The 27,061-nt window shown below is 49.2% G+C and overlaps 1 protein-coding gene across 6 annotated transcripts in view; it reads right to left on the bottom strand.

Annotated features, from left to right (window-relative positions):
- Positions 1-3,736: 3,736 nt before the first annotated feature.
- The window catches only part of PRKCE (protein kinase C epsilon), a 494,970-nt gene continuing 471,645 nt past the window's right edge, over positions 3,737-27,061 (bottom strand). For 5 of the 6 annotated variants that reach the window (XM_027072535.2, XM_053200551.1, XM_053200553.1 and 2 more), the window contains one exon: positions 3,737-6,971. In XM_027072535.2, coding sequence (XP_026928336.2) covers positions 6,825-6,971 — 147 coding nt within the window. In that variant the 3' untranslated portion in view covers positions 3,737-6,824. Of the gene's footprint in view, positions 6,972-25,233; positions 25,264-27,061 lie in introns of those variants that run through there. The other variant, XM_027072536.2, reaches the window with a different exon arrangement.

Raw genomic sequence — 27,061 nt, 5'->3', positions numbered from 1 at the left:
CTTGTCCTCACCACTCTTCTCCCTGCTCCCTTCCTGCCCCCAAAAGGGTCTTTCACAGGTGGCGTAGGGTGTGCGGGTGCCCCAGGAGAGCTGAAGGGCAGGACATCCGGAGGATGAGAGACAACAAATCAGAGCGAGGACAGGAGAGCAGTCCTCAGGAGACCAGGCCACGCCACTCGTGGTGCAGGCTGGCCTCTGATGAAGGACAGGGCACCTTGGGGAAGAGAAAGAATACTAACAGTTCTAGATGCTGTGCTCTGGAATCTTTATCTCCCTGACCCTTCACAACAGGACTTTGAGGTAGTAGGTCTTGTTATCGCCATTTGATGAATGTGGAAAGGCACGGTTGCCTGCCCAAGCGGAATGAGCTAGAGCCAACCCTTGCTTGCTGCAGACTCTCTGAACCAATTTTTGTGATGCATTTCCCCGGGTTCTTTTTGGTGATCTCAGTAGCTGCCAGAGGGGGAGGCTTAGCTGCTCCCTGACGACCTCACTGACCATGTTCTGAGACATATATGGACAAATATTTTATTAGCAAGCAGGCACAGAATAGTCTTGTGGACATTCCGCAAGTTGCATGAAGTCCCAGCTCCGGCATCCTGGGTGTTTCCAATAGGGCCTTGAAGCAAAGGTCTACCCAGGTCAAACGCCACCCTGTGCCAGCCACAGACGAGGCTGTCTGTGGGAGTTAGGCAACCAAGGCTCTGGCAGGACAGCAGGGGGACATGGGCAGCTTATGGGGCCAGCCTAAAGTGCCATTCCCAAGGGTGAAAGACAAACCTCATCCTAAGGTAGGTATGTGTGTGTGTGTGTGTGGCAATTTTTTATTGATGTACAAAACACATAGAGGGAAGTGCACCAATTGTAAGGGTACAGCTCAGTGAATCATCACAAAGCGAACGTAGCTCTTTGGCAGCTCCCAGCTCAGAGAATAAAACTTAACCAGCATCCCAGAAGCTGTTTCGTGGCCCCTTCTAGTCACTACATCCCTTCCCCATGAGGGCAACCACTCTCCTGATTTCTAGCGACACAGATGATCTGTTTTGCTTCTCTGCACAAATGGAAGCATACAGTCTATACTCCTTTCTGCCTGGCTTCTTAGACTCTGCGTTATGTTGTGAGATTCATCTGTCTTGTTACACGTAGTTATAAGTCATTTGCGGCTATATAGTATTCTGTTGTGTAAATACTCCACAATTCATTTGTTATTCCACAGCTGCTAGACTTTTCTGTTGAGTCAAGGGTATTCATATTTGGCTTTAGCAGACTTTGAGTAGCCAAAATGTTTCATAGTGGTACCATTTTATACTCAGACCAGAAACACCCAAAGTTCCAACTGTTCCACATCCTTAACGAAACCTGATACGTCTGCCTTTTGGATTTAATCATTCTGGCAGGTATACAGTGGTATTGCACCGATTTAAATTTGCACTGCCCTGATTACTAGGGGAGGAGAAGGCTATTTTCTTACATTCTGTTTTTTTGTTTTTTTTTTTTACTTTTAAATGCAGAGATTTGTCTTTAAATATCTTTGCCCATCTATTATCCCAAATGTATCACCAACGTCACCTTTCTAACATTCTTTATGCTAGTTAACAAGCCACCATTTTCCTTGAGAAAATAGTTTCCTGGAGTTCCTTATGCTGGTGACAAGACCTCCAGGTGTCGATGGGAGATAAGAGAGTACATGCACTTGTGGTAGGCTTCTGGAAAAACACTATGCGATCAGCTGTCTGTCGCTAGAGGAGGGATTCCTGATGGGCACAGCCGTTCCATTCTTCAGGTATTGCTGACAAACAATGAGGCTAGAGTAAGAGGAAAGTAAGGAAGAGACTTCATAATATGACATCTAAGCCTTCTTTCCACCCCCATCTCTCTGCGGCTGTAAGTGCTATGACAATGCACGTCACGTGGCTCAGTCCTCTCATCACATGGGGATCTTTAGGCCACTGCTCACCCAAGCGCTGGACTCTATTCAGGTGCAAGGAGATGGAGAAGGGGCAAGGTACTCATTGATCCTATGAGAAATCTGTTAGACTGGCAGGTTTTCAGTTCCAGGGCACAGCTGCCCAGACAGGCTTTCCTGAAGCGGTTCTGGAGCCATCTAGGCCTCGCCAGGAGACAGCGTTCCTCTTCCTGGAACAGACCTACCAGCGCTGGGCATTCTCTCCTGGAATGTGGCTAGCGGTGGGGGGAGAGGTTCCGAACCAGGGATGCTGATCAGCCAGTGACTTTTCCTATAGCTTCAAAGTGATTTGTGCAGTATATAGATTTGGGAGGATGAGTTCCCTCATCTCCGGGACTTTGGAGCTGTCTCTTCTGGGCTACCAGGCAAGGGAGGTGTAGGCTGGTCAGATTGCATTCAGTGCAATGCTTGGAGAGGTCCTCTGAACTCTCTGGAATGGCTCCTTTTGTTTCTTCTGACTTTTATGTAAATTAATAAGACAGATAAGCTGGCAAGAGGTTTGCTTTTCCTTGGTCACTTACCTAGAAACTTACCAGCATCAAGGGAGGAAAATATGTGATGTATACAACTTTCCTGTTGGGGTGGATCCGGGGGTCCTTTTCCTACATCTCCAGGCAGGCAGGCGACATTGCTAAGGGGAAACCGAGAGTACATTCAGGATGACATGCCATAGTCATTGGAGGGCTCACAAGGAAGCACCACCCTTACCCCTGAGGATGACAGATGGTAAAACTGCAAATATTTCCACAACTTGGAAGGAAGACAAAGTTGTGGCTAATTGAAAGTTGTGGTATACTCCAGAGCGTACTTAGGAGTTTCAAATATGCTTGAAAAATCTGTGTCAGAGAAGGAAGAGGAGGAGCCTTGCAGAACCAGCAGCGTGACATGAATGGAGTGGCCAAAAAGGAACACTCCAGAACAAAGGAGGAAGTGGAGAGCCCAGGAGCCACCATGGTAGCCACGAACATTGGCTGAGCAGGGGCGGTGGGCACGCGCTAAAGCTCAGAGCCCCAGTGACCAGTCGTGCTCCGGGACCAGCCTGCAAGGGGCCCCAGTCTTGAAGGAGTTTCCTGGACTCCAAAAGCCTGAAGTTCTGAGCCACCGGCCAGAACCTGAGTCCTGACGAGGCTTGAATGGGCACTGGCTTCCAGAAGATTCAGTGTTTGCTTTGCTAGAAAGGTAAGAATGAGGGTGCTGCCTGCTTTGCTTGCCCAAATTCCAGCACTCCCAGGCCGACTGCGTGCTTTCGCTCTGCGCCCAGACAGCCCAGAGCCACATCTGATCTACTCAGGCCCCCTCCATCTCGATGGTGGTAGTCCCAGAAGCACAGAGGCGAGGCTGGGTGGGCCAGTACGGCCATTTGCATCCTTTGTGCATATTCTTCTCTCTTTTTTAATGTTTGTTTATTTTTGAGAGAGAGAGAGAGAGAGAGAGAGAGAGAGAGAGAGAGAGGAAGAGGGGAGGGGCAGAGAGAGAGAGGCAGACACAGAATCCAAAGTAGGCTCCAGGCTCTGAGCTGTCAGCACAGAGCCGGGTGCAGGGTTCGAACCCACGAACCGCAAGATCATGACCTGAGTCGAAGTCAGACACTGAACTGACTGAGCCACCCAGGCGCCCCTCCTTTGTGCAGCTTCAAAGGGAAGGGGAAAGCCGAAACCGTGCCTAGGTTTCGGAATTTGGAATCCCTAATGTACAAAAGGCACAAAGCTTCATTGGTGCCACGCTGCCACTCCCAAAGAAGATAAAGAAATGCTCATTGGAGCCGAGAAATAAGATTTAACGCCATTGTATTTATTAGGTTCTGAAACAATACACATTCACATCCTTTTGAATACAGTACATTTGGCACAATAATGTTTACAATGAAATAACACTAATGAATGGCAAGAGATTAAAATTACATCCAGAAAGGAAAAAAATGTACAAATAAAGCATCACAATACAAAAAAACCCCTAAAATTGAGTACATTTTATATTTAGCCAGAATTATTTTGCACATAATTTAAAAAGAGGTAATTTCTTAGCCTTCTTTTTTTTTTTTAAAGCAAGAATGCATTTTTTTTTCACCTTTGGAGGAAAAAACGATGTTTCCACTTCACAAAGTCCATAATGAGAGAACACAGGAGAACAGCTATCCTTCATATATTTTTTGGCATTTTTTTTTTTGCACTCAAGAGCTGGATAGATTAGAAAGAAATGTAATAGTGTGTCCGCTTCCTAAGCCTTGTGAAAATTGAAATGAAACAGTGAATACTCGAGGAACACACAAGCTTTTTTCTATAGACGACATGGGATTTGAACCCGCCTGTGAGGGAACTGATCAGCTCCGGCCCCAAGCAGGAGGCATCCCAGCCAGCCCAGCTTCGGTGCTGGAAGGGGGCATCTCTGGGCCAGGCACCCCGCGAATGACTGCCTGGAGCTGCCGGGTGGAATGTATTACTTGACTCTGCAGCCAAAATGCCAGTTGTCCTGTAGGAAGGGCCCGAGCCCTGCTGACATGGGAACGCCACCGGGGCCTTGAAGCAGGCCGCTCGTCCTGCAGGTAGAGCTTGCTTGGCTGTTCCAGGTTCATCGTGGTGAAGGAAGCAGAGGAGAAACAGAGCAGTAGTGATGCAGGAGTATGATGGGCAGTATTGTCACGTCTTCTTAAAAACTGAGATGATGCCACCGTGAAGATGTTTCTGTGCTTGTACTCAACTCCGGAAGATAGTCTCTCCCCCAGTACGTCAAGTTACCGAAGAGAAATTAAGTTAATCTGTTCTTCTTCACTGGTACGCCAAACACACAAACTGATAGAGTAATAGTATTTCTAAGTATCATAAGAACGGATCATAACTACACCTGAGTTTTTCAAAAATAAAAACAAAAGGAAACTGAATGTCATCCTTAGTAATAACAAAGGCTACGGCCAACCAGATGCAAATATGGACACCAACCTTCTATGGGCTCGAGCTGGTCACCGTCCAAGCTTCGAAACCACCATCGAAAACATTCCTTTCGCTTCCCCATCCCTCTCAGGGCATAACAGAGCACAGGAGAACTGTATGTGAGATTTAATGTAGCTTACTATATGTTTACGTCTTTTGAAATAAACCAAAATGAAATAAACAATACAAAGGACTCCTCCCCATCCTTGAAAAAGAAACACACCTTATCTCTTGGTAACTTGAACCAATACGCTTACAGAGTATTGCACCTGGACATTATTATAATTATTCTTTCATAGACTAAAGTTTTATAATATGCCTGAACATGCAGCAGTTGATACCTCTAAGTTCAATGAATTAATTCCACAGGCCTTGCAGCAAACACTATATACAAAAATCTCAAATGTACAAAAGGCAAAAAGCTTCATTAATGCCACTTTGCCACTCACACGTATCTATATTTAGGGGCAGCTGGGAAATCCGCGTGCAACAGTTGGAATGGATTCCATTCCCTGCTAAAATCAGTTCGGCAAAATAGATAATCAAATAACCTCCGGGAAACATATACACAAAGCCACAGAGAACTCTTGGAAATCAAAGAATGTAACACTGTTAGCATATCTACAGGAGGTAACATCACATCCATGAAATAGTGTCCCACACGAGTTGCCATTTGCATGTCACACAGAAACAAAACTCCGAGCACGTCTCTCCACATTGGCAGTTTGCAGATAAGTTGCTGTTCCGTCTCTGGATTCCCTCCGCATAACCCACGTTTAGCCTCATTCAGCTTGCTCCGAAAGCAGAGATTTCATATTTAACTTTACATGTTTAATGTCTAAAAAACACAACATAGCAGTACTACCAATTCTTCGTAGAAGTGCGCAAAAGTAACACACCGTTGCAGGAAATAAATAGAGCGTATGCTGGGAACTCAGAACGAAACTGGAAAGAGAATTTGGGAGTGAGTTTTCCTAGAACCTCAGGGTCTTGGCCATTGCTGCGGTGGTCTCTGTGTTCAGGCAGAATTTGAAGAATGAGGAGCATTACTTGTTTTCTTCTCTCTCAATTCATCCAGCCCCCATGTGCCACAAACCACAAAAACGTTAACAGCCTAAACCCTGGACAGTTGGTTTCTCATTGTATAATAGCCCTTTAATATCTACCTGCGTTAATATTGGAATTTATATCATTTGGCCGATTAGAAAGCCAATTTGGTGATATATTCTTCAAATGTTAACCGAGTTCAAAATCCGATTTCTTTTTCTACAAAGAGTGATTTCTTTCACGAGACACATGCTCTCACAACTTTGGCATGCCCAAGAGCTACAACCGAAGCAAGCCAGCGTTGGCCATTCTGCCGAACACGGGCAGCCAACCCATGCATCTCGCGGTGTGCCTCCACCACAGCGCGCCTCGAGGGCACCCACCCCCATGCCGAAGAAGCACCTGTCTCTCCTGGACAGAAGGGCGGAGGGCGGCAGGCTCTCAAAAGTGGGAGCCTCAGAACCGAGGCTCTCAGAAGTGAGAGTGATCGGGCCCCTATGTCCAATAGCACGGCCAGGCCCTTCTTGTTTGCTTTTCTTGTTGCTCTTTGAAGTAAAAGAACCGAAGCTGCCTCGCTGCCAGGAGCCCCCGAGGAGGGGAAACGGGCTTGCCAACAGACCAAACACGCAGTGTGTCCAGCCGACCGCTGACCCCATGCGATTCTGCATCACTGGTGAGACAAGAACCAAGAGTGCCTTCTGGTCCCCAGGTGGAAGAGGGAGGAGCCCGTCTGGGGTGAGGGAACACAATAAATAGAGGGTAGACGAGGGACTGGGGCTCTGGAGAACAGGAGAGGCAGTTCAAGGCCTTCTGAGCCTCCAGAAATAGGACTCTTCTCGGCACCCTTTCCTGCAGCGTCACCAAACTCCACCTGGAACAGCTTCTCAGGGCATCAGGTCTTCGCCAAAGTAGGAGAAGCCTTTGAATTCCTCCTGGTTGATCTGCTTCACGATTGCTTCATCCACGAGCGTGAGGACGGGCTCTTCCCGGGTAAAGTCTTGGTCAAAGTTATTGACGTCTCTTTTGGTTTTCTGTGAGAAGAAAAGAGAAAGCACTGACTCCAGGCTGACCTTCCTCCCAGGGCCCCCCCACAGGGAGTGGGCATCACACCGACCAGCCTCTCACCAAAGCAGGCCTCTAGCTACTGAGAGAAGACACGGGGCTGCTCCAATGAGGTCACGACGGATGGCCCCAGGACCAGGAGGTGGCAGAGGACTTGGAAAGGAAGAATGAGTCCAGGTGAGAGGGAAGAAGGGGTGAGAGGGTATGATGGAAAAGCAGGGAAGTGGGATTCCCACAGACTGCCGTGTGGGGGTGGAGCACGCGTGTTTGGGAGCGTGGGATGCATAGCTCTCATCCCGTACCCCCCTGCTAATCTAACCCTCTGGCTCCATCGAGACCTCCATCCCTGTGACCCGGGGAACAAACTTGAATCTCTCTCCCATGGAGTCTCCAGTGGTCTTTCTTGTCTCTAGGTAGACCTCCATAACCTTGCCAGGTTTGCTCCATATGACCTCTTCTAAGTAGGAGGATGAGTGGAGTGGGGGCAGGGGACCGTCTTCTGGGAAGCCTGCCTTGATCCCTACCTGCATCCACCACGAACCCTATTTTGTGCTCCTACATTCTTTCCATGATTATACTCAACATGCTGACTTGCAACGAATTGTGGCTATTTGCCTTGACCAAGAGCTCCTTAAAGGCAGGGGCCTTGTCTTACTCAACCTTGGGTTCCCTACAATAAGCATCTACTGAATGAATGGCCATGTGGAAGAACCCGCCACTGCACTGACTCCCCAGCCCCGAAGGACCCATACCCAGTTAGAGGCTCAAGTTCCCGAAATAGGGCTTATGGTCCATGGGGGATGGAGAGCAGCAAACAAACAAATCCTGGCTTTTGGAGAAAAATCTGGAAGTGTAAATAATATTCTCTCTGCCTTTCGGGACTTCCAGTTGATCTGGGAGCCAGTACTACTGTCTAGAACACATGCTGCAATAGTTAGAAAAACTTCCGTGGAGAAGTCGAGACTTGGCTGGGACCTGAAGAATGAATTACGGTTGTGTTGGCAGAGAGGGGAAGAAGTCACCTCGGCAGGGAGAGGTGGGACAAAGATGGTGGGTGGGGAGGTGGGAACACGGAAGATGTAGAACAGGGTTCACTGAGTTGCCCGGGGTGGAGTCCAGCATGGGGATGGAGGGAGGCAGAGTGAGTCCAACTGTGGAGGCCTTCAACGCCCGCCCCCCTCGCCCTGCACTACATGGCACAATGCCCAGAGGATTGAAGGAGCTCTGGCAATACCCTTTCAGGTGCTGATTAACTGGTGTTACCCAGGATTAGTGACCTGGATGATGGAATAAATCTTGTGGAAAGATTAGCATTATTATTTGTAGGAGGAATATTAATTAATATAAGCTTTGTTCTGTGGAAGCTAGTAACCTAAAAGATGTTAATAATACTCTATGAAAAAGGTGGTTTAGAGACAAAGCTATTTTTGCACCCTGCTCTTGGAGGTTTGCCACATACAGTGGCAAATTAAAGGCTCTGAGATGTCATAGGGTCAAGAAACCTGGTTCACTTTGTTTAGAACAGCCTTCCTCAAACTTGACGTGAAACTTTCTTTTTCCTGAATAGCTTTTTTAAAAAATTTAATTATTTTGAGAGAGAGAGATAGTGCACATGTGCAGGGGAAGGGCAGAAAGAAAGAGAGAGAGAGAGAGAGAGAGAGAGAGACAGACAGACAGACAGAGAGACAGAGAGAGAGAATCCCAAGCAGATTCCGTGCTGTCAGCACAGAGCCTGACTCGAGTCTCAATCCCATGAACCGTGAGATCATGACTGGAGCCGAAATCGAGAGTGAGACGCTCAACCGACTGAGGCCCCCCCACCCCACCTCAGGCACCCCTTTCCTGAATAGCTTAACATCCGTCTCAGATGCAGAGTTCTGCAGGACACGGTTTGGGAACTGTGGTTTTATAGTTTATAAAGCACCTGCCCATTTGTTTCCTTATTTGATCCTTAGAACAGGCAGATACTATTACCCTGATTTTACAGATGGAGACACTGTGGCTCAAAGAGATTTGGTAACCAGGGTCACCCAACTAGTTAAGAGCAGAGTTGGATTCAAATCCAGATCCCTGCATGATGCTGCTTGCATAGAATGTCTAGAAAGCTGGACACTGGAGAAATGGAAAGACGTGGCAAGGATCAAAGTCCACCCGGAGACATTCAGGCCAGACTGCTAGGCCTGGAGCCAGAAGGGCTTGCCAGTGGGTGAGTGTGGCAGGAGAAGCTGTGGGTCGGGGTGAGAGTGGGTAACCTGTACTGGGCGAGCTTGGCTGGGGGGAGGGGGCATGTGTTCAGACCATCCCAGGCTGAGATCAGAATCAGGAGGATAGCACACAGCAGGGATGACTGGATCTTTCGGCCACATCAGTCCTGCTTCGTGTATTTTCTCTGGGCTTGAGCTGCATAGTTGAGTGGGTCTCAGACACCTCAGAAGGGAGACAGAAGAGAGATACAGAAAATCCAAGGGATGGAAACAGGACCTGAAGGATGTGTGTGTTGCCCTTGGGATGAGGAACGTTGAGAAATCTGGAACTGCTCAGGCACTGGCCTTCCCTGTCTGCTTACTTGTTTATGCTTCACCTTTTCAGTCATTAGTGTCCATGGAAACTGGCTTCATTGCCTGAGGTCGGCTGAGCATAGTGACGGAGCTAGATTCCACAGGACATCTGAATTTCATCACTCACTGACTGTGTACCAGGCAACCAGGTTCGGTCAGCACAGCAAGGGATGTCCTTCCCAGAGGACCTCTAGCTCCATTTCATGCTATTTTGGGGCACCACCAAGTCAGCTCTGGGCTCTCCAGGGGTCACAGAATCATGGGTGGCATTTCAGTGAATGGGTGCCATTGTTTAAGAACTCTAGAGAAAGACATACTTGCCTTGTTCGCCCCCTTATCCAAACTGGCCCAGGCCCTGGTTTCCTTGGAAACATTTTGAATGCATGTCAGTTACTCATTTCCAATTCAAGAAGCCAAGATCCCCACTATGTGCAATTCCTGACCATTAACCTTAGAGACTTGAGAAGTTTTCCAAAGCAAATATCTCTGGGAAACACCACTCCCTATTAACAGCACGTAGACAGCATAGCATCCTCAATGTGGAGGGGATTGGGCATTATATCCTTTATTCACCGATTTTATTCTTTGAAAAGCTGGGGCCTCCCTGTGAGTGAGCATAAGACTCAACTCCAAGGTTCAGATGGACAACCCCCCAGAGACATTCCCCGTTGACCTAGATCCTCAGTCTTCCCATATGCCTCCCCTAGAGTCTAAATGTTAGACTCTTAGCCCACAGTGTGGAGCCTGAGAGGTGACCCTGGGACCTCTTCAGTCTTTATCTCCTTCATGAAGCCCATCCTACATGCTTGTCCCACACTTAGCGGGGCGACACGGAGGAGGACAGAGAGCACTAGCTGACCTCTTATCTTGGTACTGCCCCTTCCTGGCTATATGACACTGTGAGGTCACTCTCTGAGATTTAGTTTTTTCATCTGTAAAATGGGGGTAGTGACAGGCACTCTATAGATTGCCTTGAGGACTCAATGAGACATCAGATGTTAGGTGCCTCAGTGCAGACTCCAACATGTAATGGGCACCCAATAAATGCACCTCCAAGTCTTAGCACCTGGAGCTAAGTTGCTTAGCTTGGTTGCTACCCAACACAGTCTGTGTGACCTGCCCATTGATGCCATGAGCTTCTCGAAGGAGGGACTGAGTCTTACGTTTATCTGTATGCCTCCAAATGCTGAATGAGTGCAGAGCTAGGGTCTACCTGAACATCCCAGTGCTTTGTCCAGAGATTGAGATTCTTCCAATGGCACCTGACTGCCCTTGGGAAAAGTCCCAGGGTCTTACAGTCCTCTACTTCTAAGGCCCTTCAGGGTCTTATCCCCGCATAGCTCCCCACTGCTTCTGGGCCCTGCTGGACCATGAGGTTCTCTGGACTCACTGGTTTCCCCTGACTCCAAGCCTGTGCCTGGAACCCCCTCTCCCACCCCTGCCTCTGTCCCATGTCCTCATCACCCAGCTGAATTGCTTACCCTTCCCAACCAGGCTTAGATGGCCTTCCTTCAAGGAGCCTTCCCGTCCTTCCACCCCTCTTATGGGTGCTCCATCATCTCTCTCTCTCTTTTTTTTTTTTTATGAAAGAGAGAGCAAGAGAGTGAGTGAGTGCACTAAAGCAGGAAAGAAGGGCAGAGGGAGAGATAGAATCCTAAGCAGGCTCCACGCTCAGCACGGAGCCCGACACAGGTCTGAATCCTACGACACTGGGATCACGACCTGAGCAGAAACCAAGAGTCAGATGCTCAACCGACTGCGCCACCCAGGAGCCCTCTCCTGCCTTATCACAGCCCTGATCACACACATCCTCCTCCTTTCCACTAATCTGTGAGTTTGTTGGGGATGGGGACTGGGTTGAACTCACATCCCATCCCCATCCTAGTGCACTGCCTGGCACACAGTGAGTGCTCAATAAATAGCTGCTGAGAAATGAGTGAATGCACTGCTCTTGCTTCTACTGTATCCAGAGCCAGGTAAGTGCTCTGGCTTCAGGACCACTGGCAGCTGTTCTACCAGATGGGCTTTTCACGTCGGGGGGGGGGGGGCAGGTGATGTGGCGAGATGGCTGAGGTCTGATCTGTGAGGGGCCTAGCGAGGGGCAGCCCAGAGAAACAGGCAGACTTAGGCCTACTTCATGGGGTTTCCTCTCTGAGCAGCAGTCAGCTTGGGGCACTGGGGTTCCCTGATTGCTGGCAGGAGACCAACACAAACAGGTTCAACCAGGGTTTGGGAAAATTCCATCAAAGACAGATGGGCTAAGGGGACTTTATGACACTAACCCTTGTGGCTGATGTTAGAGGAAAATGACACTCCCCTTCCCTCTGGCATCCCTTCCGAGAGAGAGATAAGGTCTGGGATTTGAGAGGTCTGGGGCTGACTCTGGGGCAAGGGCCTACCTTTGGTATCTCCAACGGGGGAGTGAGGTAGGTTATGGAAACAGTTACAGGTCCCTCCAGATCCTTTTGAGAAACTGCAACTGAGAAGCAGAGCCACTGGGCCTGCCTTATAAATCACCGGAGGCGGCCGAGGGCTTGGGGGATCAGCCGGCTGTGGTAGTGCTTGGATCGCAGCACGGACATGGGCAGGCGGCCTGAATGCCTGCTTCCTGTCTGGCTGGCGCAATTCTTTCTCTCACTGTACTGAAGTCATAAACACCAGCTTTCAGAAGAGCCAGCGATTTCTGCTTCTGTCTTCATCTGATTACGAGATCAACAGATGACTTTGTTCTGAAGCACCAAGAAAACTCCCTAATCTCACCAGCTGGGGCATGGGGCTGGCTTTCATGTGGCTACCTCGCTGGTCCCTGCCCACACCTCTTTACCTCTTCCGGGCATGACGAGAGCACAGGTTGTGGTCACTCTGATCCACACACACAATCAGAATGGGGGAGGGGGGAACATGCTGTCTCCACACAGTCTCCAAAATGCCAGCTTTTTTTGGTCTTGGGCCCACATCAGGTTCCGAGTCCCTCTTCGGAGTTCCCTGACAGCCACCTTACCCAATCTCACCCTCCTCCCAGCTCCCACAGCACTTTCTGGATCATGCATTTGGCCCCTTCTAAAATGCTATGTGTGTCACAGCCTCCTCTCAGATACCTTAAGACACCTAGGACACAGCAGATGATGTGCAAATATTCATTTGCTTGAAATAATTTCATTCACCAGAGCAGTCAAACCCCAAGTTCCTCCTAGCTTTGAAATGTCAAAATTCTCGCCTAAGCTCCACTTGGCTCTTTTACATACTTGAAAACAAAAAGCAAGACTTTAAATAATTAGAATGCTTGCTCTCTATTAAACAAATCTTTGTAGACACATATCTATTCATTATACCCCTACATTGTAAATAACAGCGTATACGTGTGTATGTTAATGCACCCATGCTTACATGTGAAGTTAAATGAAACAAAGGATGTAAAACTGCATAATGCCTTGCCTGGCAAAAATGAGGGCTGGAACAGAATTTCAAGTTAACGATCATTTACCTAGAAATTGCTCCAAACATAATCTTCCATTCCTTTCTTCCCCTCTTGATCTTGTTAACCGAGAATTGGCCACACTTCGGGATTTTCTTTATAGAAATCAGAGCAAGATGTACGGGCTCCCCTGGCACTCGGCCGCCCATGGAGCTTTTATGGCACCTATCCTGCCCTGAGCCCTCAGTGGCTCCCTCCTTTTTAAAATCCACCTCCTTCTTAGCATGTAGTGGCCACAGCTGACCTTTCCACTCCTGACTCTGGTCTGAGCAATGCCAAGTGCTGTGGCATGACCTTCTACTTGGTAGGAACCCTCAAGTTAATCCGATGCCTAGTTCCATTTTTCAGGGAGCTGTGATAAATCAATGATGCTCTTCGTGTTACCTATCCAGTGAGTGTGACCCTATTATGGGTTGAACTGCATCTCCCAAAAAAGAGATGTTGAATTCCTAAGCTCTGGTATCTCAGAATGTGACCTTATTTGGACATAAGGTCCATGCAGATGTCATCAAATTGAGATGCAGTCATGAGGGTGGGCCCTCAACCAGTGTAACTGGGGTCCTTACAAGAAAGGGAAGTTTGAACAGTGACAGACCTGCACAGAGGGAAGCCCACGTGCAGAGACATGGAGAATGTCACCTGAAGAACGGAGATGTTGCCACAAGCCAAGGAATGTCTGGAGCCACCTGAAGCTGACAGAGGCAAGGGAGGACTCTCCCCACCACCTCTAGGCTGTGGGGGCGCCAAGGCCCTGCTGGCAGCTTGATTAAAGACTTCTCCTCCCCAGAACTGTGAGATGATAGGTTTCTGTTGTTCTAAGGCACCCCGTTTACGACACTTTGTTTGGGCAGCCCTAGGCAACTGATACAAATGTCAATCTTCTGAAATAGATTGTTTTGAATCAGATGTAATCCTTTGCATTTGACTCTGATTTCTTCTTACTTTGGTGCTTATTTCCGGCTTGTTGAGATAGTCATAAATAATGATTTTGTAACTTACTTCTCTGATCTCAGTCTGTTACCAACAAAGTAGGGATAATAAATATGCCTAGCTTGCCGAGGGCTCTATGAGAGCATATAAGCAAAGCTCATGTAAACGTGAAAATACTATGGGAATATAATGTTAATTCTATCATCCATCTTGTCTGCTATATCCTTCAACACTATATCCTTCCACAACACTGTGTCATCCTAAAATATGACTGGCATGCCTCCCATTACTCCAGTAAGACATGTATAAAAATACCATGTAAGGCAGGCTCAGGCTTGGACCCTTCTGGCCTGCCCTCTACAAACAGCCCTCTTGCAAAGCCAACATCCAGGCACCCCAGCAGACTTTGGGGGCATTATGGTTAAATCCACTGTGAATTGACCAGCCAAGGTCACTTTTTTAAAAATGTTTATTTATTTTTGAGAGAGAGCACAGGTGGGAAAGGGGCAGAGAGAGGGGGACAGAAAATCCGAAGTAGGCTCCTCACTGACAGCAGCAATCCTGATGTGGGGCTCGAACTCCCGAACTGCGAGATCATGACCTGAGCCAAAGTCAGGTGCCCAACTGAGCCACCCAGGCATGGTCACATTTCCCATCTTGTTCAGGAGGATGATATCAAAGACTTGCAATTGCTTTGCTGGAATAAAGACACCTAACGCTGTTGCATTTCTCTGGTCTATTGGTCTAGAAGTGAAGTTAATTGGTTCCAAGTGATCACCATTTTCCCCGTGTTCACAAAATATCTTTTCATAAAAACTTCTAGAAATTGCTTTAACAGCACCTACCTCCAAGTATCCCGATTCTACATTTTACCTATTTTTGAATACGGGGAGACTGTCTGCCCATCTCCCATCGCTTGGTGTCACTGCTGGATTCTGGAAATCCAAATTACCAAGTAGTGGGCACAGCAGATTTTTTAGTAACCTGACATGTAGTTCACCTGGGCCTAGACCAGTGACTGCACACTGGACTGCCAGGAACTTGACATAACAGTGATGCTGGCCCCACATCAGAGATTCAGTGTCACTGCTCAGGGATCCGGCCCGGGAATGGCCTGTCCTAGCTCCCCAGGTGAGCTTTATCAAGTGCAACCGATTTGCATTCGACTTTGATTTCTCCTTATTTTGGTACTTATTTCTGGCTTGTAATGACTTATTTCTCCCTTGGAAATCAGTTCATCTTTACTGGGTTTTGCCCTAATCTTTGTACTTCTAAGAGACTTCTCTTTGGGGAAAAGTTAGAGACAAGGTAACAGCCTTGCTTTTTGTCACTGGTAACAAAGGAGTTCTCCATCCTGCCTGTGCATCAGAAACAAAGGGAACCTGGACAAGGAGCCCTGGTGCACTGCTGGTGGGAACCCAAGCTGGCCGTGGCTGCTCTGGAAAACAATGTGGAGCGTCCTCAAAAAGGTAAGAATAGAACTACCCTGTGATGCAGTAATCACTGCTGGGTATTTACCCAAAGAAAACACTACTTCAAAGGGATACATGCACCTCTAAGTCTACGGCAGTGTTATTTACAAGAGCCAACATATGGATGCAGCCCAAGTGTCCACCGACTGATGAATGAAGAGGTCATACACACACACACACTCACACCCACACATACTGGAACATTACTCAGCCACAAGAAGAATGCAATCTTGCCATTTGCAATGACATGGATGGAACTAGAGAGTATAATGCAAGTGAAATAAGTCAGTCAGAGAAAGACAAATACCATATGTGGAATTTAAGAAACAAAACAAGGGGAAGAAAAAGTAAAAAGGGAGGCAAACCAAGAAACAGACTCTCAACTCTAGAGAGCAAACTGCTGGTTACCAGGGGGGAGATAAGTGAGGGTGAAGGAGGGCACGTGTCATGATGAGCCCCAGGGGGAGCAAAATAAAAACTTAAAAAAAAACAACAAAAAATCCAACAGTGTGCCCACATGGACACCTGGGCCTTGCCCCACACCTCACTAATTGGACCATCCAGGGGTGCGGCCCAGACCTGTGTATGTGTTAAAGCTTCCCAAGTGATCCCGACAGGCAGCCTGAGTGGGTCCCTCTGTGTAAAGGAGCAGTGGGTCCCTTTCTTCCTTCTTTTCCTTGGCAGTTTCAAAAGGCCTTTTTGTGGCTTAAAAGCCTATGTAGGGCTGTAGTTGCTGTGGATTTGGCTTTCTCTCAAGTTCACACTGTATATTGGCATTCCTTCTCAATTTCATGCCCTCCTTTCCTTATTTGATATTAGCCTTTATAAACTGGGACATCCAAGAGCTCACTGGGAAGCATACTGGTGTCTCCAGGTGCTGCCTCTGAGAGGCAGTGCAGCTCAGTAGGTTAGCACGAGAGCTCTGTGGCCAGAATGCCTGGATTTCACTTCTGCTTCTCTCCAGCTTTGCGGCTTTGGGCAAATCACGTGGTCTTCTCTGGGCCTTACTTTCATCATCTGTAAAATGGGGATGCTGGTAGCCCTCCCTGTATATTCGTTATAAGGAGTAAGTGAAATAATACATTTAAGTGGTGAGAACAGCACATGGCATAGAAGAAATGTAAATTATTAGCATTGCTTCCTCATCATTATTTATCACAACTGTATGGTTAGAACAAACAGCACTGTCTTTGGGATGATCCTTGAGAGCGATTTCTACTTGATCTTGGTGCACAGAACAGTCACTATTTCACCTGGACACCCTGGGTGCTTTCTCGTCCCCCCCCACTCTGCCCTACAATTAACAGTCTGCTCTCAAGAGCTAAGAGCCACATGTGTGACACTCCCACAAAGAACATTCCTGATTTTTTTTTTGTCTTCCTGCCTTTGTTTTTCTTTCCTCATTTTCACTGATATTATATTTAGAGTATGTCCTTTATATATCCTGGTGGGCCATCTTTAAACTTTCAAGAATAAAGCAAGATAAGAAAAACAAGAAGAAGAAAGAAGACAAATTTTACTTTTGGCGCTGCTGGCTGTGATGTCATCTCTCCTCTGTAATGAGCAGGGTGTGAGTGTGTGTGGGGGGAGCCTGGGGAGCTTGGAGCCGTTAGAGACTGGGGCACGGTGGGCACCACACGGTGATGACCCCTGTAGGAACAAGACCCGGGGCTTCCAGGGCTTCTGAACGTCAAGAAATGCTCCAGTTACATTTTCACATTAGGGGTCCTAATTTTTATTTTATTAAAAATTTTTTTTTTTTAACATTTATTCATTTTTGAGAGACAGAGCGCAAGTGGGGGTGGGGCAGAGAGAGAGGGAGACACAGAATCCGAAGCAGGCTCCAGGCTCTGAGCTGTCAGCACGGAGCCTGAGGTGGGGCTCGAACTCACAAACAGTGAGATCATGATCTGAGCTGAAGTCGATGCTTAACCAACTGAGCCACCCAGGTGCCCCAAAACCCACAGAACTTTAAAAGGAGAGCCCAAGACACCACTCCCTGGAGTCCCCTGCTTAACATGGTCAAGTGGGGAGCTCATCAAGGTGATTTTCAAAGTCGCTTTTACCTCTAAATTTTACAGCTCAATTATTTTTTTTAAGTTTATTTATTTTGAGAGCGAGAGCAGAGGAGGGACAGAGAGAGAGAGGAAGAGAGTGAATCCCAAGCAGGCTCTGCACCGTCAGCACAGAGCCTGACACAGGCTCAAACCCACGAACCATGAGATCATGACCTGAGCCAAAACCAAGAGTCAGACACTTAAACAACTGAGTCTCCCGGGGCACTGCATACAGCTCAATTATTTTAAGTAAAGTATTTCAAGCAAGCCTCTTAACCTGGATTCTCACTCTTAAAGCAGGGGTGGCAAATTTTCTCCAAAGGGCCATACAGTAAATCTTTAAGTTTTGTGGGCCACGGGCTCTGTTACAATCACTCCACTCTGCTGTCGTGGCTCAAAGGCAGCTGCAGACAGTTGCACGAGTGTGGCTTTACATATGGATGCAGAACTTTACATATGGATACTGACATTCGAACTTCATATAATGCTCATGTGTCATGAAACATTCTTCTTCAACCATTTAAGAAAAATGTGAAAACCATTCCTAGATCGAGGGCTGAACAAAAAGAGGCAGTGGGCTGGATTCAGCCTGTGGGCCAATTTGCAAAGCCTTGTGCTAGGGAATGGACTTCAGGGCTTCCGTGAGCCTCGTATAGTACAGCATGTTGTGCATGTGGAAACATCTCACTGCAGCAGATTTTTGAAGGGGCGGTGATTTGATTGCTAAGAACCACAGATTTGAAAGTTTCCCTTTGAATAAAGCCTGAATCTGTCCAACGTATGATAACTCTGAGGAATCCACATAGAGAAGAAAGATTCTCAGGACATGAATTGTCCCCTTGGACCATGGCGAGGGGGTCCCCAGCACGGGGCGTTCCCTCTGGTGTATTCAGTGCTCTGCCGGAAGGCTGAAGCGACTCTATGAAAATGATTGGGAAAAGTCCCCCAGACACAGACTGTGTATCTGAGGCTCTTTCCAGAAGGTTCTTTTAAGGCCAGGTGAAGTCATTTGTATCAGAGTCTTAACTCCACAGACAGCATTTCTTCATTCCTTTTGGGGAAGGAGGCATTTCTGTGCGGCTCTGAAGGGTGTTACTTCTACCTGCTCGAACGCTTCGGGCCTTCCAAAGTCCACCCACATGCACACCTTTGGCTGTGACAATTTGATTCTAAAATTTGGTGACAAATGCATAATGCATACATTTCAGCCAAGAGTCATTTTGAGCCACGTGGCTAGGGAGAAGTCCTCATTGTCTGTACGGTGCACACAGGTGCTTGATGACATTCAGTCTGGAGTTTATAACCAGCCTGGAGGTGCCTCTAAGTGGCCTGTAAATCTTGGCTTCCCGGTGAGGCAGGCATCTCACCAGCGCTGCCTGGCTCAGAGCTGGGGCCTTGCCAGCTCCCGGTTAATTAAATGGACCCTGCTGCATCCCCAGAGGATGGCAAAGTGCAAAGGCTTTGTTCAAAAGGTGAGCCTGCCCTCTGAGACCAGCAATGAGAATAAGGGAGAGTCCACTGCCCTCTCAAAATGCTGTAAAGGAGTTCTGAAACCATTCCTGAGGCCACAAGGCTTCCATTCTGCCACTAAAGACAGGGTCTGGCGCTGCCATGTGGGGAAGGAAATGCCCCTTGTATCAGTTCCCTTTCCTGGGGAACCATTCCCAGCCTAGGCTGGTCCCCCCCCATACCCCTCGGTTGTCCCGTGCCTCTCTTTCCTGGTACTCCTCATAACTAGCGCTAAATAATGACGCACTGGGCATCTCTCTTGTATTCTTAGCGTCGTCGTACAGAGCCTGGCACACTTGTTTCCACACATGAAAACGTCACTAAAGCCCACGGATGGAGGGTTTTTCAGGTGCCGGGCTCTGTGCTAATTGTTTCCCCTGCCTGATTCACTCTTGCTCACCGCCCCCCCCCCCCCCCAGGGGTAGCGAACACTGCCAGAGACCCCGCTGGAGAGACTGGGAAACAGTTTGCCCAAGGTGCAGCCGGGACTGAATTCAGGTGTCCTAACACCAAGGCCCATGCTCCTGACATGTGCCGTCCTGCCTCCCTCCGAGAGGCATCGATGCGTTCATGTGCGCGATGGGCTGCTGCACAGAGCCCAGCACAGGCATGCTGTTCAGAGCTTTCCACCAATAGCCTTGTTATTTGCATTACAAACGCACACCTGCAATCTTCCCTGTACATGAAGCCACCGTCCCCACTACAGCTCATGGGGTCATTTCTTAGACATGAGGAGCGAAGAGGGGCCTAGCCCTTCAGAACTTTTTAGTATGACCAACAGTAAGAAAGACATTTTGTCTATAACCTAGTGCGCATCACCTCATCCCATCAGCGCAAGAAATGATTCAGCAAGCCATAGTTTACCTAGATTGCATTCCGTGCTATAGTCTGGTATTCTACTTATTCTTTAAAAACTTTTTTTATTATTCATTTATTTTTGAGAGAGACAGAGTGTGAGAGGGGGAGGGGCAGAGAGAGAGAGGGAGACACAGAATCTGAAGCAGGCTCCAGGCTCCAAGCTGTCGGCACAGAGTCCGATGCGAGTCTCAAACCCACGGTCTGGGGGATCATGCCTGAGCCGAAGTCAGACGCTTAACCAACTGAGCCACCCAGGCGTCCCATGATATCCTACTTATTCTATTCTGTTTGATTCTACTTGACCTGACCCTACTCTACCCTATCTTAGTCTTTATTACACTTTTTTCTTCACCTGACTCCTTAAATTGACTTCACACCCTACTGCTGCGGAGACCCTGAAGTAGGGCAAAGGGGCACTCAGTTGGGGTGTCTGGAACTGACAACACGCGGAAAACCTGGGTGGATAGCCAGCCATAAAAAGGCTCAGGAGGAGACAGCGCCCTACATGCTGTGGCCCGCCCGAGGCCTGAGCGCCCGAGCTGGGCTCTGCAGGGAGCTGGCCCCACACAGCGGGACGTGCCGCGGCAGGACCTGTGCCCGGTGATGCATCAGGAGCCTGCGTTCTCCAGCTGAAAGTGGGGAGGCCCACAGCGGCAAACCTGGCCCCATTCTGCTTCTAATCGTGCAGGCCTTTTTCATGTAGCATCTACTTTTCAAAGCAGTGTCATGGTTGACGCCTGTTGGGTTGACATCTATCTAATTCCAGGGACTTTTTGGTGCCCAAAGAAACTTTTCAATCTGGTCCTGGCAAAAGCCCTGTTCCTCCACTCACCAATACCACCCCCCTTATTTATGAAAATGTTCTAGATAGAAATCAGTTCTCTTGGCCCGGAATGTATTGTTGCTCTGCCTGCTGGCTTTGAAACGGGAACTGTAAACACCCGAATATATGCCTCTCAAGTCAAGATGAGGTCACCCACCTCTCCTACCATTCAACACTTTCAGGTTTCCCAATGCAGGATCTTATCACCCTAAATTCTGAGGCATAAACTGGAACAGATCTTGGGCCATAAAAGGTGACAAGAGAATTTAGAGCTGGAGCTAAGAGAGAAGTATTCTCTGGAAAAACACTGGCGATCTATAGAACTTATTCATTCATTCACAGTATATGTTACAACACCTACTACGTGCCGGGAGTTGCTGAGGACGCTGCTGTGCACAAAACAGATAAAAATCCCTCCCCTGACAAATTAACCAGAGCAGGCTAGTTGTTGGTGTTAGGTGATGGGCACATGGGGATTCTCTCTACTTCTGTACACGTTTGACGTTTTCCATGGTAAAAAATTAAAAATATAATTCCTAAATCTCACATACATGGATGCTGAGTGAAAGAAGCCAGACACAAAATCACAAAACAGCACACACTACACGGCTCCATATATGTGTGTGCGTATACACACACACACACACACACACACACGAAACTCTAGAAGACAGATCTACTCTCCAGTGACAGAAAGCAGATCAGGGACTGCCTTGGGGCACAGGGCACCTGGGAACAGTTTGGGGTAGAGATCTTCTTTCACTGTGCTGGTGTAACATGGGTGCATCCATTTGTTAAAATGCGTCAAAATGCACATTTTAAATGGGTTAAATTTTATTCTATGTATATTTTATTATAATAAAATTGATTTCCAAAAACCTCCAATCCCTGCCCTCATAGGCTGTAAGACATTTTAGGGATTATGTAAGTCCCTCATTTTATAGGAAGGGAGCAGAGAAATTCAGTGATTTGCTCTGAGTCTCAAAGATATAAAAAACAGAGGGACCAGCACCCAGCCCTGTCCAGTGTTTTCCTCTTAGCTCGTTGCCTCTCATACAAAGTGGGGGCTAAATTCTGGAATCTCATGTTTTGGGGTGACTATATTCTGAAACTTTTGGTGGATCACCCACATCCCAGGTGCCTGGGTACCTGTAGCCTGAATCTGCCATGCCTCCCCCAGGAAGACCACCTGTGGTTTCCAAATACTGGCTAAGATGCGGGAGGGGTGGGGAGGAAGTCTGGCTGAAGCCCCAAGTCAAGGTCTGCTTTATTTCCTGAGTCATAGCAGTTGGTAAGCCCCTCTGTGGGCTTATCTTCCCATCTCCCTACTCAAGGCGAGTATCATATCTCACTGTCCCTGCCATTCTTGACCTTCTTCCACACCTAGTGGGGCTCACACACCTGACATTCAAGCTCTGTGCACCGATAAAATCCCTTTGGGGTGGAGCAGGTCCCAGAAAGAAGAGGCCAGAATAACGTGGGGGTCTGAGTCCCGCAGGCCGGGATCACCTCGCTCTGAGAGTGAGGCTGATGTGGAACTGTAATGATGTGCCACAGACCTAATGTGTGTTTGTCAAATCCCAGAATTCCAGAAGAATGTCTGAGTGTCGAGTTTAAGCTAAATCCAATTCTGTTACCATCCACTAACCTGGCACAAACAGTGGGGAGTAAACAGGGCACTAATGCCCCCGTCCCCCAATGCAAGCTGGGTTTCCAAGAGCTTCTTTCCTCCCTGATAGCCAGCTGTGCCCCCTTGGAGCCTGGCATGGGTGGGGAACACCCCCAACCCCTTGGTGCACAGTCTCCCTTGGTGTCTGCACCCCTCAGAGAGCAAATGCTGGCTGGAGGCCTGGAGGCCTAAGCCCCCCACCTGGGGAAGGTTTGAGCTTCTATCTGCTTCTACTTCGATGCACATTATCCAGCCTGGGACCACTGCCCCTCTTTTCCTGGCTGCCAGACCACCACCCCGGGAGGGACCTTCTATGAGACTGCAAGTGGCCAGTGGCTCCTGTGGCCCACAGAGGCCCTGCCAGCTGGCCTGTCCAGGGAGGCTTTCCTCTTCACATCACCTTTCCTCCCTGCCCCCTAACCTTAAGAGGCAAACCCCAAGACCCCTGCCCTGAGTCAAGGCCTGCATTTTGTACTGTGCCTGGTATTCCCCAAGCCCCTCAGGATGGTAGCATTCAGGGGATTCTTCTTCTTTCTTTTTTTTTTAAATTTTGTTTAATGTTTATTTTTGAGAGACAGAAAGACACAGAGCATGATTGGGGGGTGGGGTGCAGAGAGAGAGGGAGACACAGAATCCGAAGCAGGCTCCAGGCTCCAAGCTGCCAGCACAGAGCCTGATGTGGGGCTTGAACTCACGAACTGTGAGATCATGACCTGAGCTGAAGTCTGACACTTAACCAGCTGAGCCACCCAGGCGTCTCTATAGGTGATTCTTCTTACGTCAACCAGCCTTCTCCCCTACAGCTTCACAGAGGGTACAAAGTACACGCTCACTAAATTCCCGCTGAAAAGACCTGACGTGAATCCTGCCTTGCCCTCCCCTGCTGCCATGCCTCTTCCCGGTAGCTCTCTGCCCCTAATCCTTTTTGGCTTTCTCTTCCCAGATCCAGCTCCTCTGGAGAACCTTCCTTCCTTCAGTCACACACAGCCCAGTAGGTCCCACGCTCCCCGGCAGGCTGTGTGTGTTACCTCAGGTGCTAGTGGGGTGGGGAGGAGATTAAATTCAATATACATTAGTTCGATGAACCCATGAAGGCAAATCTCAACTGAACAGCTATGAAGTTATAAATGAAAACTTCGGAGCTTACAGAAATGCCCAGCCCAGCCCAGGGCTCAAATTCCTCCCCTAGGGTAGTGGGTGGGAGCACCAAAGTGATGTGCAGGTTGGGCTATAGGAACGCTCCTGCAAGCAGAATTCCCAGACAGAGAAATCCCTTGTGCAGAGTCAAAGATGCCCCACTGAGGCTGTTTAGCTTAGAAACACTTGGGAACCCTCCGTGCTCCTACGGCCACGGTCATGGGGTCTCATCAGACTGCCAGCACTTTAGGGCTGGGCTGCACGACTGTGCTCGGCAAACAAGACCAGTGAGGACAGGGGCAAGGGAAGTAAAGGTGGTGGCAAGGTCACACCGTAAAAGGGGGACAGACCCTGTGGGGAAACTTGGGGTTCCTCAAGGGGCATTAGGGCCGGGGTGAGTCTCTGTCTTGCCCTATCTCCTGTCTCCCTGTGCTCTCCCATCCCAGACCAGGGGCAGGGCCGGAATGAAACTCCAGAAGGCTCCCTGCGGGGACTGGATGGTGCTATTTGCTAGTCCTCTGCCTTGCAATGGCAGCTTCCCCAACCACATGGTGTCATCCCTCATGTGAACCCCTGGCCTCTCCGGGAACTGCGACCTCTCTAGCCCCCTTGGCTTAGACCCCCAGGGTCTCCAGTACTGTCAGCTTTAGCTCTGTCCCAGCACCCGCGGTATCCCAAGGAATGTGCTAATCACTTCACTTGATTTGCTTTTCACTCCTCACAGACATTCGACATGGTACATACTAGTATCCCTGTTCTATGGATCGGCTCACTGAGGCTTGGAGAGGTGAGACGACTCTCCCAAGATCCTGCAGCCCTAGTTGGAACCTGGCCGCCTCTGATTCCACAGCCTAGCCTCCATACACCGCACTGCCTCCTTAGCTCTTGATTCCTGACGCGAGCGGGAGAAGGAGGGGCTTTGACAGGCTGGGTGGGGATGGTGACTGGAGAGAAGAACTAAAATTCATAGGGAATCTACAGGTTTATCTAATCCTGTTCATAATTTTATGAGTGGATATTTTTATCCCTATTTTACAGATAAGGAGCTCAGGCCCAAGGAGGCCAGGGGTCTGCAGATGAAGTGAACTCCCGGGCTTACACGGCTAACCCACGACAGCAATTTTGTTCCAACCCAAGTCTCTCTGCGGTCAAAGCCGGTACCGGTCCACTGTGTCATGTCACTACCTGGGCCAACTGCCAGAAACAGCTTCCTGGACATTTCCCATGATGCCCTCTAGGCCCGGACTGGTGTCCTGGCTCTTTGCAGGACCTTGCAGCCTCTTGGAGATGAAGGGCTCCCACTCTGGCCTGGACACAGTCCGGGGGGATGTCCTCACTGATGTCTCTAGGCACTGGCCGGGTCCCGTCCCTGCTCTGCTAGGTGGAGGAGGAGGACAGCCTTTGCCAGTCACCTGGGACTCTGTCTTCATGGGGCCCACTAACAGGTGGTCTCCTGGGTGGGTTGACGAGCTTCAGGGGAAAGGGTTGCCTTTGCCTGCTCAGCAGGGCTCCTCCTCAGGTTGCTATGTTGGTGAGGTTGTGAGGGTCTCAAACCCACTTCCCGGTTTTCTCTCAGCACAGCCCGGTCATGCAGGAGCATGCAGGAAAGGCCTCCCTCGAGGGTCCCGCCATGCAGTGTGGACAACTGGATGGAAACAGATCATGGGGTTGGAAGGGCCTCCATGTCACCGGGCCTGAGAGGGCTCACCTACCTGGACAGACTCCCCATTCAGGAGGCCTTACCTTAAAGAGGGACATTCACACTGAAGCAAACTTGAAAAGAGAGAACACGTACACAAAGAGAAGTTTACTTGGCCAGCATTTCCCTCATTGCCCTTGGCTTTCACTGAGGATAGCTAGGTTTCTGGGGAGGCAGATCTCTCCCCCCTCCACTGGCTTCCCCCAATTCCAGCGCTGGAGCCCTGGGAGCCATAATCTCGGAGCCTAATGCTTTTTGGGTGCAAGAGGAGTGCCCAGGAAAGAAGCCTGGAGCGAGAAAATACCTCCAACATCCGCACGGTCACATGATGCCGTTCAAACACACCGAACCCATCACTCTGCCCTCTGTGGTCCCTAAAGAAGGTGAGCTCACCAGTAACACAAAAGCAAAATGTGCTACATTTATTGGCTACTGGAGGATGCCATCACCTTGGAACTAAATCCCCAGTGGGAAAAACGAATGAACTCTATGCCGGGAGATTTTTTTCCAGCATCAAAGGCCTTGGCTCCAGCCTTACTGGCTTCTCTAGTCCCCCAACCGCTGCTGGGGTGCCTGCCACCCACCCTGTGTGCCCTTGCCGTGAGGCCAGCCACCTCCAGAAATCGATTTGAATACAAGGGTGGCACAGAGTCTTTGGTTTGGTGTTGACGGCACATCGCTTGTGCAAAATCAGTTGCAAATGTGGGTGGCCAGAGGGTAGACAGGACGAATATAAAAGGGAAAGTGAGGGCGGGAGAATACAAGATAGTTGGCAGGACGAACGAGACGAAATCCCCACATTGAAGCAGAGGCCACTGAAAAATGTCCCGAGGTGGGGGTTAGTGCAAATGGGCCTAAACCCGAAGGCAGGCAATCCAGTCGGACTAATGACAGCTGGTGAGTCAGGGCAGGGGTTAGACAGGGAGGCTCAGGCTCGAGGGAGCAGAAATCTAAGCTTAGCAAACGTCTTGAGAAAGTAAAGGCCTGGAGGGGACAGCAGCCACCTGAGGTCTGTGAGGGAACTGGACCAGAGGCCAGAGGCCAGCTAGGGATCTGGACAATCTCGGTGAGATCTTTGGAGGGACGAGGATTCCTACGGAGGGGATGGAAACCAGGCCTGGGAACCTGCCATATCCTCAGCCCCTACGGGGGCGACTGAGCCACCCTAGTCTTTAGCAGAGCCAGCCTGGGCAGTGTACAGGTTTGCTCTCCCACCACAGGCTGTGCCGTGGAGGAGCTTCATCCCTGCTGCGTGAGCGGGAAGAGTCCGGAGATGCAGAAAACATACCACGGAGTCCTGGCTCTTCTTAAGCCCTGGCGCCTGGATGATGTGACCTCGCCTGGCCTCACTCCAGCACCTCCCACCAGACAGAACCAACTCCCTCCTGAATCAAGACAGGCAGGACACCCCCAAGGCTCTTAGACTCGGTATGGCCGGCTCAACCAGTGGGGTGGTCGCTATCCGGCTGTTTTCTGGGGGTGGTGGCATTTTGCTGTGATGTCAACAGGACGTGGGTAGGAGCTAGTGGAGCTAGCCCAAGACAAAGGAGCCCCAGGGTTCTCTCTGTGACTGAATGCCTGGGGCGGGGGGTTGGCATGAGGAGATTAGAGGGTTTCTGTGTATCTCGTTTCACTGCCTTCTAAAACACACACCCTGTGTCTTCTTGAGGCCACCGCCAAATTGCAAGGCTCGCACACTTGTCCTCTCCCTTCTCAAGGAGGCTGTCTGTCTCTAAGATCCAAGAAGCTCACACTGCCCTGTCCACTTCTTCCCAATGTCAGGTTCCAAAGCAACTTTCCTTCCTCCCACTGTCACAACCTTTCCTTCTCAGCTCTCCTCAAAGGGCATCGATGTGCCCTAAGGTTATGCGA

Source organism: Acinonyx jubatus, chromosome A3 (genome assembly GCF_027475565.1).
Source record: "Acinonyx jubatus isolate Ajub_Pintada_27869175 chromosome A3, VMU_Ajub_asm_v1.0, whole genome shotgun sequence".
Lineage (NCBI taxonomy): Eukaryota > Metazoa > Chordata > Mammalia > Carnivora > Felidae > Acinonyx > Acinonyx jubatus.
The sequence above is the reverse complement of the archived record's forward strand: the minus strand, read 5'-3'. Positions and strand labels throughout refer to the sequence as shown.